Source organism: Carassius auratus, chromosome 7, assembly GCF_003368295.1.
Source record: "Carassius auratus strain Wakin chromosome 7, ASM336829v1, whole genome shotgun sequence".
NCBI lineage: Eukaryota > Metazoa > Chordata > Actinopteri > Cypriniformes > Cyprinidae > Carassius > Carassius auratus.
This window is the reverse complement of record NC_039249.1, coordinates 23,204,072-23,223,265: the sequence shown is the minus strand read 5'-3', so window position 1 is coordinate 23,223,265 and position 19,194 is coordinate 23,204,072. Positions and strand designations below refer to the sequence as shown.

Sequence of the window (19,194 nt, the reverse complement as noted above, 5' to 3'; positions counted from 1 at the left end):
AGAGGTTCCTACCTTTATTTGAGCTTTTATAATTCAACAGATAATTTTTGGCCTGTCCATCCCTTTTGGTGATAAGTAGTCAGCGGAATAGCAGTAATCAGTTAAAAGAGCCGTATATTCTAAATCATTACTATTATTATAAAAACAACATGTTTACACTTCCTAAAATCAAATATTAATGTTTCCATTCTCACTCAAACTTAAATAATTAGTATCTCATTCAAGCAGATTTTGCTCACAGGATCATCATTTTACTTTAATTTTTTTCATTTCATAGCTGTGGTTTATTCCACACAGTTACAGTACCAAGACTCATAATCTCAGTTTTACTGACTAAACTATACTATAGTTACAACACGATACATCTGGGTAATAAAGCATTATATTTTATACTTTATTATTCATATTGATCCATTTAAGAATATTATTACACAACAGCAACATTTGTCCCATTTAACAAAACTTTTATTTCATTTCATATCAGTGTAAGTATTATACACTTACATTCATATTATTAAAAAATATATATATAATTTAAAAAATCTTAATACCAAAGCGGACTCAGAAATGTAAATTCAGTCGTCATTCACCCGCCCTGATGTTGTTCTGTAGGACTTTATTAATGTTGAGGAAATCTTTATCAGCGTCTCTTGTGCTCCACAGAAGAGAGAAAGTCAAAACATGTTTGGGACGACTACAGGGAGGGCTGGACTGTCCCTTTAGTGTAAAGAACATCCCATGATGATCAGTTACAAAAAAAGCACAATCATTTCGACCAGTGGTTGTGACATCATCATGACTCCCCTCCTCTCTCCAAAAAGAGCTGCTGCAGTTTCTGCTTGAGAGGAGCCCTTTTACCACCCGAGACGACCACGCAGAGTATTCTTAAACCCTCTCCGCTCTCCAACCTGTCAACACAGATGCAACACAGTATAATTACAGACTGTTAATGTATTAACCTCCGGAGCAGCAGTTATGATGTCTCACCTGTGGGAGTGCAACGATTCAGGTCCCGCAGATTAAACCCCCTGTCCCCTAGTGTGACCAGCTTGGCCTGAGGGCTGCGGTGTGGTGCATGCTCCAGCTGTGCTCTCTCCTCTTTTGGTAACGACCCATCATCTGTAACCTCCTGGACGATTCTCACCACTGAGGATCCAAACACAGACTTCAGCTCCTCGATGGAGGTGTCAGTGTCGTCGACGGTGTCATGAAGCAGTGCAGCCTGCATCACAAGACATCACAGTGGACAGTTCAGTCAATGCATTTACGTTATTATTTTATCCCCTTTAATAAATCAGTGCACAGCTCTTTAAATAAATTTAGTTATTTCTTCATGAATTAAGCATTTTTAGTGTAGAAACTGATCAAATTAACGCACAAACGTATCTCTGACTCACTTGTCAATCTTCAAGATGTGTGATTGCACCCAAATGACTTCAAATCCTTGCCACCACTGCAAAGACAAGACAAGCAGCTGTGTTTTCTGGAGTCTGCAGGATTATATACGCTTCGTCTTTGTAGAGAAGTGTTTTGGTAACTTACAGTACCTCCGGGGTGACTGGTGTATGATGTGGCATCAGGATCTTCACGCGCTGATTGATGTTTCTCTGCAGCGAAGTGGACAAACAGCTCATATACTTTAGTAGAATAAGATAATGCGTTTATAATTGTTCGGTCTGATTTGATAATATACAACACACAGCATGCAAGTCAATCATATATTACAAATGAGTGTAATGTTACATTTTATATATATTTTATATGTTGTTTGAATGTCTGTTTTTGTGTCCGCAAGTCTAAGATGTCCGTACTGAAACAAGTGTAGCGACATTTGTTCTTTTGATTTGGATCTTTTCAATGAATCATTTCACGGTTTGAAATGAAATGAATAACAGCAATGGTAGCAGTACACAAATGTTAAAATGGTATTATACTTTTATGTGCCTACGTTTCAGAATCTTTAATGCCACGTTGGCACCAAAAACTCCGGAAAACGCAAAAGAATCACTGAATTGGTTTTGCTGTTCAAAAGAACCGATTTGCGGAAATGAATCGGACTGTCAGACAGATAGCGAAACCACTTCCGGAAAGAGGTGGACGAGGTATGAGACAAATTCACTGCTTTTTAGTTTACATGGAGATTAAATGAATTCCCATAACTATATCTATGCTGTTTTTGTAGCTAACTTGGAAGTTTCGATATGCTGATAAACTGTGAAAATGAAAGACAGTTAGAACTGCTGAAGGAAAACCAGCTTCAATGACATGAACCAAATTCAGACAGAAGCTGCAGTAGTCGAGTAATACTTGTCATTATGCACATGCAGCTTCCACAGATCTGAGTGACAGTGATGTTATAGAGAAATGTTTTACAGGTACATCCATCTTTAGCGGTGGGATCTCTCTAAATGGCTCACACAGAGAGGAGAGATGCTCCTGGGCTGCCTGATTTCTCTCTGCTCAAAAGACTAGCCAGAGACCAGCTTATCTTTCTACTGGAGCAGGTGACACGACCATCCACTGCTTCTTTCAATTTCCCTGTTTCTTCAGAAAACTACTTTGCATTTTGAATTTGTATTGCAAGTGTCAACATGTATGTTTTGCAGTTGCCAGGGAAGAAGGATTTATTTATTGATGCAGATTTGATGAGCCCTCTTGATCGTATAGCAAATGTCACAATCCTGAAGGTATGATATCATGTAATATATTTGAGGAGGAGTCTTTCTAAATGACTAGCATTTTATATCTTCTTGATAGATTAATATACCATTATGTATTCACACTCTGACGAATCTACACCTGATTTCACCTTTAGCAACATGAAGTCGACAAACTGTACAAAGTTGAGCTCAAGCCAATTGCCAGCAGTTCAGACCAGTAAGTAAACTAGTACCTTTTTATCAATTAAAAACTAATTTCTCTGTAAAATGTAGGCTACATATTTGATATTTTCCGCAGGCTGTGCTTCCTGATACGTCCCAGAATACAAACTGTGAAGTGGATTTCAGGTTGGCATGGTTTGCTGTTACATAACGATTAATAATCTAGGAGGAAGTATAGTTTAATAGTTTGTCTTAACAATGCTTGCAGATTTGGTTAATTCAGACAAAGTGGCTGGAAGATTCAGAAGATATAAGATCATATTTACCCCCCAAAAGGTAACTAGTGGTCTGGAAATTCTGTTAAAATATACAGCATTTTTATTTTGTTGTGTGATTTTGATGTTATGGCATTCTTTACAGTTTTATGCATGCGAGACGGTTTTGGAAGAGCAGGGAGTCTATGGAGGTAGGTTAAGTGTGTTAATGTTTCAATCTTTGGTCCTGGGCCTCCTAATGCAGACATTAACTATGACGTTTTGTTCTTAGATGTTACAACCGATGAGTGGAATTTCTACATTCTTCCTCTGGATGACGACATCCTGAGTTTAGAGCTGCCTGAATTCTTCAGAGACAACTTTCTGGTAATGCTGATTTGGTTGCTAGTGTTTCAGGGCCGAATATTTTTTATTTTATTTGTCATTTTGTATTAGTTTCAGTAAGATTTGTAGTATGTTTTCTTGTTGTGAAGAATGAATGTCAGATGAATATTCAGAAATCATCTAATATGTGACCCTGGACCACAGAACCAGCCTTAAGTGTACATTTTTTGAAATTGAGATTTATCCATGATCTAAAAACTGAATGAATCAGTTTTTGATGTATGATTTGTTAGGATAGGACAATATTTGGCCAAGATACAGCTATCTGAAAATCTGGAATCTGAGGGTGCAAAAAAATCTAAATATTGAGAAAATCACCTTTAAAGTTGTCCAAGTGAAGTTCTTAGCAATGCATATTACTAATCAAAAGTTAAGTTTTGATATATTTACGGTAGGAAATTTGCAAAATATCTTCATGGAACTTGATCTGTACTTAATATCCTAATGATTTTTGGCATAAAATAAAAATCTGTAATTTTGGCCCATACAATGTATTGTTGGCTATTACTACAATTATACCTGTGCTACTTAAGGTTTTGTGCTCCAGGGTCACATATTGTGAATTTTGGTGTTTAACATTACTTCTTATTCTTAATATTGCTGCTTGATATTTGAAATTTGGAAAGAATAACATTTATTTGATCAAGAAATCTATTTCTAAGTGTAGATTATTTCATTAAAAATATACATTTCTTAAAATAAATCACACTGGCCTGGAACTTTTGAATAGTGTAATTAATTTTTTTTTTTTCACGTGGGTTTGTCATCGGAGTTATTGTTATATGATTCATCAGGAGGGAGACCAGCGCTGGGTGACCACTGCAGGAAGTGCACTACATCTTTTACAGTCTGTCTATGGTTCTTTCTCCAAAGTGTATGGGATCGGTAGATGTGCCAAGGTGAGGATTTGTGACAAAACCCTTCCCGTCATAGATTTACACATTTTCCTGGATGAGAATCAAGGCAGTCTTTCACTGCATTTGTGTCTGTGTGTGTGTGTGTGTATGTGTATGTAGATGGTGTATGAATCCTGGAGGGAGCTAATGGAGGAGGGGGAACAGAGAACAAGACAACCTGAATTTGCAAAAGTATTTCTTATTGACCGAGGTCAGTTATTTAAAAAGAAATTACAGTTACATTTAGATGTACTCTTACCGCTTTTGGCAAACTGTCCTTTTCTGTTGTAAATAGCTTGCATAACTTGTATTTTATTATTTTAGATGTGGACTTTGTTACTCCACTCTGCTCTCAAGTTGTTTACGAGGGATTGGTAGATGATATTTTCAGAATAAAATGTGGTAAGCAGTTTTATATTACAGGCTCTTTGTCTTGATTATTTAAAGCTTGTCTATTTAATGGGTTAATTCTATTCAAGTTTATCCCTTTTATGTCATTTTGAATTTGTTTCTAGGCAGTGTGGAGTTTGGCCCTGATGTCACTTCCTCTGACAAGAGCATCAAAGTGATGCTTAACTCTCAAGATAAAGTAAGAGCTACACTGACGTTATTACATTGACAGTGGTTAGTAACTACTGTTTTAAAACTGACCCTGCTGCTTGTTTAATTCATCAGGTGTTCAATGAAATAAGGAACGAGCATTTCTCCAATGTGTTTGGCTTTTTAAGTCAGAAGGCCAAAAATCTTCAAACAGCATATGATGTAAGTGCTTGCTACATTAGGATACATTTGAACATGTTCTCAGTGGGACAGTTATCAAAAATATGTGAATTGGTAACAGAAACGGCGTGGGATGGACATCCAGCAGATGAAGGCATTTGTTGCAGATGAACTGAAAGGACTGAAACAGGAACATCGTCTTCTCAGTCTTCGTAAGTAGTGTACACGCACAGTCACACACACACACACACACACACACATACACACACACACACACACACACACACACACACGTTTGTTTTGGTGAAAAGTGGGGGCATCCCATAGGCTTAATGATTTTTATACTGTACATACTCTATATTCTATGGCCCTACACCAACCCTACACCTAACCCTAACCCTCACAGGAAACTTTGTGCATTTTTACTTTCTCAAAAAAACTCATTCTGTATGATTTATAAGCGTTTTGAAAAATGGGGACATGGGTTATGTCCTCATAAGTCACCCTCTCCTTGTAAAACCTGTGTCATACCCATGTCATTATACAGAGTTGTGTCCCTGATATGTCACACACACACACACACACTATGGTTTGAAATTTTGTGGTCAGCGAGGACACATTAAATTAATCAAAAGTGTCAGTGATAAAGTGTATATTGTTATAAAAGACTTCCATTTGAAAAAATGCTGCTCCTTTGTACTTTCAATTAATCAAAAATCCTGACAATAATGGTTTCCACAATTGTTTTTTTGTTTTTTGTTTTTTCTGAAGGAGTGACACCGAAGATCGGAATAATAGCTGCTGAAAATCAGTTTTGACATCACAGGAATAAACTATAAAATCTATAAAACGCAACAGTTATTTTAAATAGTAACAATATTTTATAATATAACTGCTTATTTACTGTCTGTTTTGAATAAATATAGAATTGATAAGTGTAAGAAATGTCTTTCAAATAATGAATACTGTTAATATTGTAAATAAAAGAACATGCTTTGTTCTTCCACTAGATATCGGTGCAAGTGAATCCATGATGAAGAAGAAGACCAAGCAAGATTTCCAGGACTTGTTGAAGACTGAACATTGTAAGATGTCTTGACAAGTATGAGTTCATGCAAATCTGAAATATGAATTCTGCAACACGACACTGTAATCTCATCCACTCTCTCCCATTATTAGCATTACTTGAAGGCTTTGAGATCCGTGAATGCATCACCCACATTGAAGAACATATCAACAGACAGGTATGAACAAACAAACACTTTTATTGTTAGAAGACGCTGGTATGATGATGTTACATTAATAATAATGCTGGAGGAAACTCTGTCCATCAGGTGTCAATGATTGACAGTCTTAGACTCCTTTGCCTGTTGTCCATCACTGAAAATGGTGAGTCTGATTCATTGTTGTTGTATATAGATTCAATGTCTTAAAAGAACACTACACTATTTTTGAAAATAGGATCATTTTCCAACTCAACAAGAGTTAAACAGTTGAGTTTTACCATTTTTGAATCCATTCAGCCAATCTCCGGGTCTGGCGGTAGCACTTTTAGTTTAGTTTAGCATGGATCATTGAATCTGATTAGACTGTGATATCACTGTGCCTTCTGCACCCGTGGTACGGCACCAAAGTTCCTTGATTATTTTGCCAAAATGAAAGTATAGTTCCTAGCCATATCAGCCTAGAAAATCGTAGCTTTTAATTTCCTGTCGGTCTTAGTACATGATATTACTAAAGAAGAGTCAAGTTTAAAATAGGAAAAATATAGAAACTTTTTGGTCATTTTTGAGCGAGATGTTAACGGTCTAATCAGATGCAATGATCTGTGCTAAGTTAAGCTAAAAGTGCTACCGCCAGACCCGAAGATCAGCTGAATGGATACGAAAACGGTAAAACACAAATGTTTAACTCTGGGGGAGTTGGAAAATGAGCCTCTTTTCAAAAATAGCGGAGTGTTCCTTTAAGCTGTTTATTTAACGAACATCTGTTCAATAATGCATTTAATTGTCCCACAGGTCTTTTGTCCAAGGACTATAAATCTCTTAAAGCTCAGTACCTTCAGGTATGTTTACATTTATGAATCTACTCATTTACCTAAAGCTTCCCAAAGAATATTATTTTATAAGAATGCCTTTAAAATATGTTTTTTAGAGATGATGTTCTCTATGATACTGTAAGTTGTCTCTTGTTCAGAGTTATGGTATAGATCACCTGCTGACGTTTGCAAACCTGAGGCAGCTGGGTTTGCTGGAAGAACAGCAAGCAGGAGAAACACTGACAGTCATGGAGAGTAAAGTTGGGAAACTTGTCACTGATAAGACTGTAGGTGAGAATGTGGATAAGTGCAATCTCTCATTCACTCTCTCTCTCTCTCTCATATTTGTTACATTTACTACTATGCACACATACATGCACTGGGTAGTTTCTTATGTTTCTGTTCAGGGAAGCTGACAGATGCCTTTTCCTCACTGGCTAAGAAAAGCAATTTTCGAGCTCTGAGCAAAAGACTAGCTCTGGTTAGCTAACAGTTTTTTTCTTAAAGAAAATCAAATAAATACTGTTCAAAATGATGATATTTACTTCATGGTCATCTAATCTACACATACAGGTACCAAAGTCTGGTGAGGAATATGATCTTCGCGTTCCGCGAGACATGGCATATGTTTTCAGTGGTGCTTATATTCCTCTGAGCTGCAAACTGATCGAACAGGTGAGCTTTCAAAGGAGGCTTTGCTTTAACTGCTTTCTTGTTCTTGCTAAGCAACATTTGAAAGTGTTTGCTTCTGGCCTGTGCTGTCCGCAGGTTTTGGAGAGAGATGGTTGGACGGGTCTGGAGGAGGTTACACGCATGCTGAATGGACAGGAATTTGCTGTAACAGGTTTGAACACAGAATTCGTTTGTATGAAGCAGTTTGTACGCTGAGAAACATCATATGATGGTGCAGTATTTCAGAATATATTCATAATTATTTTGAATTTGTAAAAACCATTTATTATAATTTTTTGCTATCGAGCCTACACTTCCTCCTGTTTTGTCCTGTTTTTGTTTCAGGTGGCAGTAGTAGTTCAGATGCCAGGAACAAAACTGATGCTCAAAGGATTGTTCTAGTGATGTTTCTTGGTGGCTGCACCTTCTCTGAGATCTCTGCACTCCGGTTCCTTGGCAGGGAAAGAGGTAAAACAATCTAGAATGTATTTTGTGTTTTTATAAATACTTATTATGTAAAAAAAAAAAAAGGAATATATGGTTCATATGAAATCATCTATTTGAAAGGTTGCAGATTCATAGTGGTCACTACAGCCATCACAAACAGTGCACGGCTTCTGGAAGCATTACTGGAGAACGGTGCTTGAGTCTGAGAAAACTTTCCACAAGAGGACACTTAATGATCAGTTCCAGGAGAGGGCAAAAAGGACAGAATATGCCCTCATATCCCGGGCATCAAAATCCCAAAACGAATGTACTTTTAGAGGGGTTAGTAGATCTTAAAGGGATAGTTTAACAAAATAAGAAAAATCTGCCTTTTTTTTCCCCCATCCTCATGTGTTTCAAAGCTGTATGATTTTCTTTATTTTGCAGAACATAAAAAAAGACATTTTAAAGAATTTTTGTAAGCAAACAGCTTAGGTGACCATTGACCTTATTACATGGAGGGATAAAACACTGAAATGTTTCTCAAAATATTTTATTTTATTTTTCACAGAAGAAAGTAAGTCGTGCATGTCTGGAGTAAATTAGGACAAGATTGTAATTTTCAGGTGAACTATCTTGTTAAATGTCTGCGCAGGTGTCATCTGAATTTATGTAAAAATGTTTTATACAGTTTGCTCAGAATTTTCCATGCATGTAATAAATGATTCAAGACTGATCAATAAAACAGTTATTGGTGTCAGGTGTGTCTTTTAGCCCCAGTCAATTAAGTGAAACAGTGAAATGACCCAGTGGTCTACCTATGTGTATATGTTAAAGTGGAAGTTAAACAGTTTATTTTTTTAAAATGTACAACAATTCTGCATACAATATGCACACAAATATGTGACTCTGTACCACGAAACCAGTCTCAAGTAGCACAGGTATATTTGTAGCAATAACCAACAATACATTTTATGGGTTAAAATGATCGATTTTTCTTTTATGCCAAAAATTATTAGGATATTAAGTAAAGATCATGTTTCATAAAGATATTTTGTAAATTTCCTGAGGAGTGCCAGAGCCCCGCCCCCCATCATGTACACCTTCTACAGAGGCACCATCGAGAGCATCCTGACGAGCTGCATTACGGTGTGGTATGGCGCCTGCAACGCGTCCTGCCGAAAGACTCTGCAACGCATAGTGACAGCAGCTGAGAAGATCATTGGTGTCTCTCTCCCCTCCCTCCAGGACATTTATGGAACCCATCTCACCCGCAAAGCCCTCTGCATTGCAGGTGATCCCACCCACCTGTCACACAGCTTCTTCAGTCTGCTGCCATCAGGGAGGAGTCTGCGGAGTCTCCAGGCCAGGACCAGCAGACTGAAGGAAAGCTTTATTTATCAGGCTGTCAGGAAGCTGAACTTGCTCCCCGAACTTGCCCCCTGTCCCAATTCTGCCCCAGACACCACTGAACTATGAAAATCCCCCCTCAAGATCCCACATCCCCAGGTCTTTCCACCCGCCCCCACCTACCCACTAACATACGATGACATGCACCTGTCACTTTGAGCAGCACTGGGCTGCTTACTACCTCATTCACCATGGAACTGATGTCATTCTACCACCTCATCAGTCAGTTTAAATAAAATAACAGCTCTTGAGCCCTTTGTCACTTTAATCAGACTGAATAAGCTTTTTTTTTTTGCACAAAATATCTTTTTATCTGCACTGTTTTTTACACTCCCTTATTGTATTTTTAGGTTCTACTGTTAGTGTTATCTGTATGCACCAGGGGTCTGAGAGTAATGCAATTTCGATTCTCTCTATGTATGTACTGTACATGTGGAAGAATTGACAATAAAGGAGATTTGACTTGACTTGAAACATAAATAGTGCAATGAACAGAGACACAAAATACACAATATATTTCTTAATAAATAAATGGTAAAAAAAGACCATTATTATTGCTGCACAGTTATTCATTTGTTGCTATTACATTATAACAGTGCATTATTCATGGAAAAAAATCAGGAGTGGTCGTTTATAAATGCTTCTGAGGTCATGCTGGAACAATCCGTCTGTTTGACACATCCTCACGCATGCGCAGAACAGCTCCAAACAGCCAATCAGAAGGAGCAGCGCTGTTTTGACGCGTGTTTTGAATCAGACAGAAACGGTACACAATCGAAGTGCGAAGACTGTACAGTGAAATATTCCCTTGTAAAATACAAATAAACAGCGACGAGCCTTGTCTTAGGGCGAGGATGAGGAAGAGGTGAGTGTGTATGCTAGTGATATAATATAATATTTATCTACGAATGCGGAGACACAGATTTAAGCACGTGTGTCATTTGATCAAAATGTAGTTTGAGTTGTAATTTAAATTAGCTTGTTTTGAAGATGATAAGATTAGAATCGTATTTTAATCCACACACGCGATCATTGTCTGAGATTCGTGCTTGTATGTATGAATGGCTGGGTTGTATAATGTCGCTTAGTGATGAAATAATGAATGAATGTATATTATAAACACCTGCATGTACAGTAGATAATGATGTAGTAGCTTCTGTTAATGTTATTAATGGACGTAATCACTGATGGATATCTGTGAGTACACATCTGTTAGAATAGAGGTTTATCGACACTGTTTTCTATTCTTTCTCGCAATGATTTTAGTGAGTTGATTGCTGCAGAATCGGTGGCATGTCTGAATAAAGCTCTCTGCCACCTGAAGGACATCTGGGAGGAAATCGGCATCCCTGAGGATCAGCGATTAGAGAGGACAAATGTGGTTAAGAATCATGTCAAAGTGAGTGTTGAGTTGCACTTGAGCAACAGCTGATGAATCCTAAGAGTGTTTTCAGTGATAAACTAACACAACATGTTCTGTAGAGTCTTCTGGACATGATGATTGCTGAGGAAGAGAGTCTGCGGAAACGTCTGACGACCAGTATTGAGAAATGTCAAAATGATCTGAGTAAATTGTGTTTGGAACTACAGCTTCCCCCTTTTCAGGTAAGTTTTTACTCTGGAGACAACCTTTAGTTATTTTAAATACTAATATTATTTCACAATTTTTACTGTATTATTGATCAGATAAATGCAGCCTTGGTGAGCATTAATGAGTCCAAACTAGAAAATGGCTTCATAGCTGATACACTAAAAGCCACATAACTCCATTTTTGATTCTATTTTTTTTTTGTGGTTGTGGTTCATAATCATTTTAGGAGGACAGAAGTGGCACTATGCTACAGCAGGAAAAAGACCTCCGTACACATCTTGAAGTGATGTTAAAGGAGAAAAATGAGAGAATGCAAGCACTCAAAGTCTTAACCGAGCAGGATCAGGATCTCTGTGACCTGCTCTGCTTCCAGCCGTTTTCTATCTCCGCTGATTCTGTTCCATCCTTGGATGAGCTGGAGCACTTCCGTCAACACATCTCCTCTCTCACTGCTGAGAAAGTATGGCAATACATCTTTCTTTTAAATACTACACTATTATAAACGTCATTTATTGAAGTACTGTGTGCAGTTTAATATTTAGTGTTTTATATATATTTATTGAAAGGAACAGAGACGTAAAGAATTTGTCACGTTGAAGAAGCGAATAATACTTTGCATGGACGATCTGGATCATTTGCCTGAGACCAGTTTTGAGAAGGATGTTGTTTGTGAAGATGAAGACAATTTTTGCTTGTCTAAAGAAAACCTTGATTCACTCAAAGTCCTCCTTCACCAGGTACAACAAAAGTTGAATCTGACGTACTATAAAGATTATTAAGCAGTTGTATAATACAGTATGTATCATTTCAGTTGGAGAGCAGAAAGGCAGAGAATGAACGTGTCTGTGGCTCTTATCGGGAGAAGATCCATGAACTATGGGAAAGGTTGCAGACTCCACAGGAAGAGCGTGATGCAATGTGTGAACACATGACCCTGTCAAAGCAAAGAAATATGGAAGCTGTTAGTAACCTTTTGACAATTTACCTCTATGAAAAAATAATTATGGCTTCCAAATGTCCAGTCATTGTATTGAAATTTTTTCTTCTACTGTCAGTTACAAGCTGAGGTTGAACGTCTTGAGGAACTGAAGCTTAAAAATATTCAGAATGTTACTGAGGCTATTCGAAATGAGATTGCGGTGTTCTGGGATAAGTGCTTTTATAGCACTGACCAACGGCAAGCTTTTGTGCCCTATTATGAGGGTGAGGTGTCATTTTTCTGAATTATTTACACTGCTGTCTTTTGTGATTGAATTAAGACTTAAAGGTTTTTTTCTCCTCTCAGAAGATTTCAGTGAGGAACTCCTGAGTTTGCATGATGCTGAAATATTGCGGCTTAAACAGTATTATGAGGATCATAAAGATCTTTTTGAAGGTGTTCACAAATGGGAGGAAAGCTGGAGACTTTTCTTAGAGCTTGAAGTAAGTTGAACTGACTGAAAATATTCATCATGTTTTTGCATCACCTAACACTCTGTTTTGTGGTAGGAAAAGGCCAAAGATCCAACCAGATTTACCAACAGAGGAGGAAACCTGCTAAAAGAGGAGAAACAACGGGCTGATCTGGTCAAAGGTCTCCCCAAGGTAATTATGACACATGTATTGAAAGATACACATGTGTACACGCTACCATATAAAAGTTTGGGGTGAGAGAGATTAAAGGGGGGGTGAAATACTATTTCATGCATACTGAGTTTTTTAAACTGTTAAAGAGTTGGATTCCCATGCTAAACATGGACAAAGTTTAAAAAATTAAGCTGTACGTTTGAAGGAGTATTTTTGTTCCAAAAAAACCTCTTCCGGTTTGCCACAAGTTTCGGAAAGTTTTTTTCGAGTATGGCTCTGTGTGACGTTAGATGGAGCGGAATTTCCTTATATGGGTCCTGAGGGCACTTCTGCCGGAAGAGCGCGCGCTCCTGTATAGCAGAGCACTGAGAGGCTGAGCACAGACAATCACTGATCAGAGGCAGCGCGAGAGCGTCGCGAAAAGTCACAAAAGAAGACAACCCTGCACAGATTACCAAAAGAGAAACAGCATTAAGGGACCAGTGGATGGAGTTTATTTTTACAGAGCATCGATGGAGTTGTACAAGTGTTTGTGTTTGTTCCCTGCATTTCGAAGATGCTTGTTTTACAAACAAGGCCCAGTTTGACGATGGATTTGCACATCGTTTATTTCTTAAGTATAATGCAGTCCCAACGAAAAAGGGTCACGATCGTGTGTTGGAACCACATGTGGTGAGTAAAACTGCTTCAAATATCTCTGTGTTGTTAACTTAGCTATCAGCGCATGAGCACATCAGGTAAACAACATGCGATGTTGTCATCAAACTGCACTTTCCACATGTACAGCTTAAAAAAAAAAAAAAAAAAAAAAAGACGACATAAAGTGGAACTTAGTCATTTTCCAAAACTGCTAAGCAAATATATACAGTTTCAGTACATACCACATAGAGACGCCTTTGCTGATGCTGCTCTTGTTAAATTTCAGCCTCTGGATCTGTGTCACAGCTTCCAAACGCTCTCAACGCAAAAGCCTACTGGCGCTTGTGATTCTTTAGCTCCGCCCACACGTCACGCCTCTAGGCGCTCGTGTTTTTCCGGGAAAAATCGGTACAGACTATCTTTCTCTTATAAATATAATAAAAATAAAGACTTTTTGGAGTTATGAAGGATGCAGTACTACTCTATAGGTACTCAAGATTAACAGGATATTGAGTGAAAACGAGCATTTCACCCCCCCTTAAAAAAAAAAAAAAAAAAAAAAAAAAAAAAAAAAATATATATATATATATATATATATATATATATATATATATATGTATATATATATATATATATATGTATATATATATAATTTTTTTAATTCAGCAGAGATTCTTTAATTGTTTAATTCAAAGATTCTTTACACTGTTTGAAATATTTCTAATTTAAATAAAATATCTTCTTCTACAAAAATATTAAGTAGCACAACTGTTTTCAACATTGATTATTATAGAAATGTTTCTTGAGTGCCAAATCGGCATATTATAAGGATTTCTGAAGGATAACTGAAGACTGGAGTAGTTTTTTGCAGTCTTAGTGAAATTATAAACTTTGACAACTTTTGAACAGTAGTATATAACGTTATAAGGTTAGCCATTAGTAATTGAGTCTCTCTCATTTAGCTTGAGAAGAAGCTGAAGGCTGAGATTGAACAGTGGGAACATGAACAGAACAGAGAGTTCCTGGTGAATGGTCAGAAGTTCATGCAGTTTGTTACTGATCAATGGGAGACGTACCGGCTGGAGAAAGAGCGGGAAAAACAAGAGCGGGTACGTATTTCACTTTACTGTGCATAGGAATATACCTATGCTCCAGAGATGTGAATTAAAATTCAGATTTTATACATTTACCCAAATTTGCTGAGTAACTTGAATTTATGAATTATGCATTACTAGAAAATGACCCGTTCTGAAATTATGAAGATTTAATATTGATAGATTTGAATAATCCAATAACTGTTGTGCAGCAACTAAAGAAGAGCAAGCAGACAGAGGAGGACATGGTCTATGGTACTGTGATCCGGACACCGACTAAACGAAGAGTTCTGGGCAACACAACACCTTGTAAAGCTCGAAAGGCAAGTACAATAGGATTTTATTTCCTGATGATGACAGCAGAATTCAAGTCAATGTGAAACCCTGTTCACAGCCCTTTTTTACATGTAGTGTGTCATATTTCTGAGTGAAAAAGAGTATTGCAATATAAAACATGCAAGGCAGGACATGACTTTATCCACTGGAAATTGATTGGGCTGTGAAACGTGGGTGTTCTTGTTGGTTTTATTCACATTAAACACCTTTATGCACACATTTTCCTTTTCCTCAGCTAAACGCTACCTCCAGTACTGGCACTTCTAACAGCACTATCCGATCTGTCTTTGGAGGTACTGTCTGTCATTCTCCTATAAAACGTCCTCCAATTTCAGCAGGCAAGGTCAGTGCACGGCTGTAACAACACCATTGTTCTCAAGCTTTTATTTAACTAATTTGTCCAATCCTTTACTGATGAACAAAGTTAATGTGTTACTTCTTTCCTTACACGTCTTTTTTCAAAGCTGGGTAATGTGAAGACTCCAGGCCATGGCAATCCTCCTCATCAAGGTTTGCTAGAACGCAATAAGGAGAATATCTGTCATCTAACTGGTGGTGTGGCTGAGATGATGAAGGTACCAGCTAGTCCACAGCGTAACTTCAGCATTAACTGTGTCGCAGGCACCTATTCAGAATTTCAGGTAAATTCATCTCCTCCATCAGTAACTAACAGTCTGATCAAAGAGTAATGAAATGTGTTTATGCGGTTTAAAGTGAAAAAAAAAACCCACATTATTTTCCACATACTGCACAGTATTGTTTCTCCTGTATGCCCCGCCTTTCTGAAACACATCGTTTTTTACAAAGCTCATTGTTCAGAAAACGAGGTGTGCTCTGATTGGCCAGCTATTCAGTGCCTTGTGATTGGATGAATGCCTCAAGCTCGTGACAGAAATGTTACGCCCCTTACTATAATGTCATGCCGTGTGTCAGAACACCGGGCGCTACAAGACAAAAACAATAAAACCCATTACAAACAAGCCATTTGCTGCATCCAGTGGGGACAGATTATAATTACTGAAGATGTATTTTTACGCACTGAGTTGCGTATTGCACTGCGTAAACAAACTGTCTGTGTTTGTGATTGGAGAAATGACAAACAGAAAGTGCTACTCTACACTGCTCAAAACTCGCATTTTCTCCAAATCTGTTCCCATGAAGAAACAAACTCATCTGCATCTTGGATGGCCTAGGAGTGAATGAATTTTCAGCAAATTTACATTCTTAAGTTTGCAGTGAACTATATTGTTAAGTGTAGAAGTATATAAATGCCTATTTAAAAAAATGATGATACTTGCATAATGTTATGCTAATAAAAATCTTGTTTCTAAAGGAATTTGTCAAGCCTGAATCCATATAATCAAGGTTTGTTAGACATTTATTTCCCAACATCCTCAATTTTGCCTATTTAACTGTATGTTTAACACTCCGCTTAAACACACTTTGATTTGCTAACACTGTTTTGATTATGTTGTACTGTATAATAAAATTAACACTTTTATACATTTAACTAAACACTTGAATAAAGTATGTAGGGACAATGCAGTCAGATGGTAATTATTGATAAATAACCCCTTATTAGTTGATCAAGACTGACAGGGTCCTGTATTACCCTAAAGGGGTTTATTTTGCAGTAATGATTGGCTGACTGTACATTGTTAAACACATACTGAACTTACCAAATTATATCTAATATAGTAACATTCTTTTAATTTGAACAGATTAGGGCAGTAATTCCATGATATAAATTTATACAAACAAATAGAGTTTTCATGGACCTCTGAAGGCATTTGTGATACATGTATAATATCTGATTAGTTGCGCTTTTATACATCCTCTCGGGCTCTCTTTGAACTGAACTGTTTTTCTTCCTAATTCACACTTATACAGTAAGACTTTCTATTCATTTACAATTCAGTTATTAATGCCTAACTGCCATTATCTGCCACTCTGTCTTTCTTGTTTTTAAGCTGTAAATATATCCAGTATGTATTATGAATAACCTAATTTCATATCAGTGTTCAGATAATTTTTTTTCCATGTCAAAATGTCTCTTAATCTGTCTTTTTCTTGTCACAGCGAGACCTCTCCAAGTCATCTAAATCAAAACACGTACCTGAAATCCTGAACTCAGCCATCATTCAGCTTTAACTCTACTGCATGCAACACTTTGTGCTATTAGGACTGGGATCTTTAGATGATGGCTTATGGGTTCTTGTTCTTTATAGCTTTAGCTATGCATTTTATATTTAAATGAAGGTAATATAGTATTGTGAAAAGTTTTTTTGCCCCCTTCCCATTTTTTTTTTTTTTTGCATATTTGTCACACTTAAAAGATTCAGATCATCAAACTAATTTTTATATTACACAAAGATAATGCAAGTACATAAAAAAGCAGTTTTTAAATGATTATTTCATTTATTAAGGGAAAAGAGCTGTCCAAACCTACCTAGCCCCACGTGAAAAGTTATTTGCCCCCTCCTATTAAATCATGAAATAACTGATTAACCACATTATTTTAGAAAGCTAAGTTAAATTTCACTAGTCACTTCCAGGCCTGATTACTTCCAGACCTGTTAAATCAAGAAATAATTTAAATAGAACCTGTCTGACAAAGGTCAGAGCCATTATCCCCAAATGGAGAAAACTTGGAACCTTCCCAGGAGTGGCTGGCCTACCAAAATTACTCCAAGAGCATAACAACGACTCATCAAGGAGGGCATAAAAGAACCCAGAACAACAAGTAAAGAACTGCAGGCCTCGCTTGCCTCAATTAAGGTCAGTGTTCATGATTCAACAATGAGAAACAATGAGAAAATGGCATCCATGGGAGAATTCAAAGGCAAAAGCCACTGCTGACCAAAAATAATACAAAGGCTCGTCTCACATTTGCGAAAAAATATCTTGATTATCCCCAAGACTTTTGGGCAAATATTCTGTGGACTGGTGAGACAAAAATTTAACTTTTTGGAAGGTTTGTATCCCTCTTTAGTGCACTTGGGTTATAAAGCAGGACAATGATCCCAAACACACCAGCAAGTCCCACTCTGAATGGCTTAAGAAAAACAAAATGAAGGTTTTGGATTTGCCAAGTCAAAGTCTGGACTTAAATCCGATTAAGATGCTGTGGCATGACCTTAAACAGGCCTTTCATGCTCATTATGTAGCTGAATTAAAAGAATTCTGCAAAGAAGAGAGGGACAAAGTTCTTCCGCAGCGATGTGAGACTCATTGCCAGTTATCAAAAACGCCTTATTGTAGTTGATTACTGCAAAGGGTGGCACAACAAGTTATGAGGTTTAGGGGTCCATTACTTTTTTCATGTAGGGCCAGGCAGATGTGGACAGCATTTTTCCCTTAATAAATCAAATCATTATTTCAGAACTGCATTTTGTATTTACTCTGGTTATCTTTGTGTAATATTAAAATTTGTTTGATGATCTGAATCTGTGACATATACACACACACACAAAAATAAATAAATAAATAAAATGGAAGGGGGCTAAAACCTTTTTACGGGCCTGTATATATTTAAATGTCTCTTTGTGGGATTCTACATGTATGTTCACTTTAACACTAAGACAAGCACTGCTTTATATGTACTTGTAACAAATTAATGTGTATTTTAATGTTACAACTACTCAGCTGTTCCTAACAATTTAGGACTTAAAATAAAGTTAAAATACTAAATTAAGACTTAAAATAAACTACTTATTTCTCATTATTGGCAATATTGTCAGAATCACAATCTATTTTAATGTTGCTTTTGTATGTTTTGCACAATGTAAAAATAAACACTTTATTGCATTCTTTGTTATATTGTACAACTCACTGCATTACAGTTCACTTTTGAACATTCTGTGAGTCTCGGATTCTGTTTTATCCCAAACAAGTTTCTGTATATTTGTGTGTGTCTATATATATATATATATATATTCCTTAAGCATGTAAATTCACATCCAGCTGTTGCTCTTGTTTAGCGACTTAACAACAGGTGGATAACTTAAAAATTGATAAAATAACGGGTCATTAATAATGTATATAAAGTTTATTAATAATGGATACACTGTAATAGAAAGCTTTAATCTTACTTCTATATTATACATATCTTTGCTTTTGAGCAGAGAACTGATCAGTTGGAAAAAATCATGGTTACTATCCAAAACATATTAAAAAAATAAGATTAAAGATTTTGAGTTTTAAGTCTTAAACTACATCTAGATTTTAAGAACTTAAAAAAAAAGATCAGATATTAAAATGGTTTCATCTAAAAAATATCATCACAAATATTACACACCCTCAGCTTTTAACTATTAAAACCATTA

The 19,194-nt window shown here is 36.7% G+C and overlaps 2 protein-coding genes and 1 pseudogene across 5 annotated transcripts; 2 read left to right on the top strand and 1 right to left on the bottom strand.

The window, feature by feature from the left end:
* Nucleotides 1-363: 363 nt before the first annotated feature.
* LOC113106263 (guanosine-3',5'-bis(diphosphate) 3'-pyrophosphohydrolase MESH1-like) lies at nt 364-1,704 on the bottom strand (annotated as a pseudogene).
* Nucleotides 1,705-1,960: 256 nt separating this feature from the next.
* Nucleotides 1,961-8,993, top strand: vps33b (VPS33B late endosome and lysosome associated). 2 transcript variants are annotated; one of them, XM_026267990.1, is made up of 24 exons: nt 1,961-2,102; nt 2,376-2,504; nt 2,607-2,687; nt 2,816-2,877; nt 2,959-3,008; nt 3,091-3,158; nt 3,243-3,288; nt 3,369-3,463; nt 4,276-4,380; nt 4,498-4,588; nt 4,702-4,779; nt 4,893-4,966; nt 5,053-5,139; nt 5,219-5,309; nt 6,108-6,182; nt 6,277-6,341; nt 6,432-6,486; nt 7,116-7,162; nt 7,294-7,426; nt 7,543-7,616; nt 7,709-7,810; nt 7,904-7,979; nt 8,153-8,275; nt 8,375-8,993. In XM_026267990.1, exons 2-24 carry the CDS (start codon nt 2,409-2,411, stop codon nt 8,452-8,454), a joined length of 1,854 nt encoding a protein of 617 aa, XP_026123775.1. In that variant the 5' UTR covers nt 1,961-2,102; nt 2,376-2,408; the 3' UTR covers nt 8,455-8,993. The 2 variants fall into 2 exon arrangements, with proteins under 2 accessions (XP_026123775.1, XP_026123776.1); XM_026267991.1 differs by lacking the exon at nt 1,961-2,102 and adding an exon at nt 2,132-2,300.
* Nucleotides 8,994-10,367: 1,374 nt separating this feature from the next.
* LOC113106261 (protein regulator of cytokinesis 1-like) lies at nt 10,368-18,667 on the top strand. Of its 3 annotated transcripts, XM_026267989.1 has the most exons (15): nt 10,369-10,508; nt 10,910-11,042; nt 11,126-11,248; nt 11,461-11,694; nt 11,801-11,971; nt 12,046-12,195; nt 12,290-12,437; nt 12,520-12,656; nt 12,723-12,818; nt 14,402-14,548; nt 14,746-14,856; nt 15,105-15,212; nt 15,334-15,510; nt 16,203-16,234; nt 16,949-16,973. In XM_026267989.1, the coding sequence occupies exons 1-14, from the start codon at nt 10,498-10,500 to the stop codon at nt 16,227-16,229; spliced, it is 1,773 nt and encodes a 590-aa protein (XP_026123774.1). In that variant the 5' UTR covers nt 10,369-10,497; the 3' UTR covers nt 16,230-16,234; nt 16,949-16,973. The 3 variants fall into 3 exon arrangements, with proteins under 3 accessions (XP_026123773.1, XP_026123772.1, XP_026123774.1); XM_026267988.1 differs by lacking the exon at nt 16,203-16,234 and having other exon boundaries at nt 10,368-10,508; nt 12,523-12,656; nt 16,949-18,667; XM_026267987.1 differs by lacking the exon at nt 16,203-16,234 and having other exon boundaries at nt 10,368-10,508; nt 16,949-18,667.
* Nucleotides 18,668-19,194: the final 527 nt, after the last annotated feature.

What these genes read in the sequence shown, in the direction of transcription:
- vps33b (XM_026267990.1), top strand. Translation starts at nt 2,409, where the DNA reads ATGGCTCACACAGAGAGGAGAGATGCTCCTGGGCTGCCTGATTTCTCT. An exon ending in GTTGTCCATCACTGAAAATG is followed by an intron (nt 6,487 to 7,115) that starts GTGAGTCTGATT and finishes ATTGTCCCACAG; the next exon opens with GTCTTTTGTCCAAGGACTAT. An exon ending in TGTCACTGATAAGACTGTAG is followed by an intron (nt 7,427 to 7,542) that starts GTGAGAATGTGG and finishes GTTTCTGTTCAG; the next exon opens with GGAAGCTGACAGATGCCTTT.
- LOC113106261 (XM_026267987.1), top strand. An exon ending in TCAAAGTCCTCCTTCACCAG is followed by an intron (nt 11,972 to 12,045) that starts GTACAACAAAAG and finishes GTATCATTTCAG; the next exon opens with TTGGAGAGCAGAAAGGCAGA. An exon ending in CACCTTGTAAAGCTCGAAAG is followed by an intron (nt 14,857 to 15,104) that starts GCAAGTACAATA and finishes CCTTTTCCTCAG; the next exon opens with CTAAACGCTACCTCCAGTAC.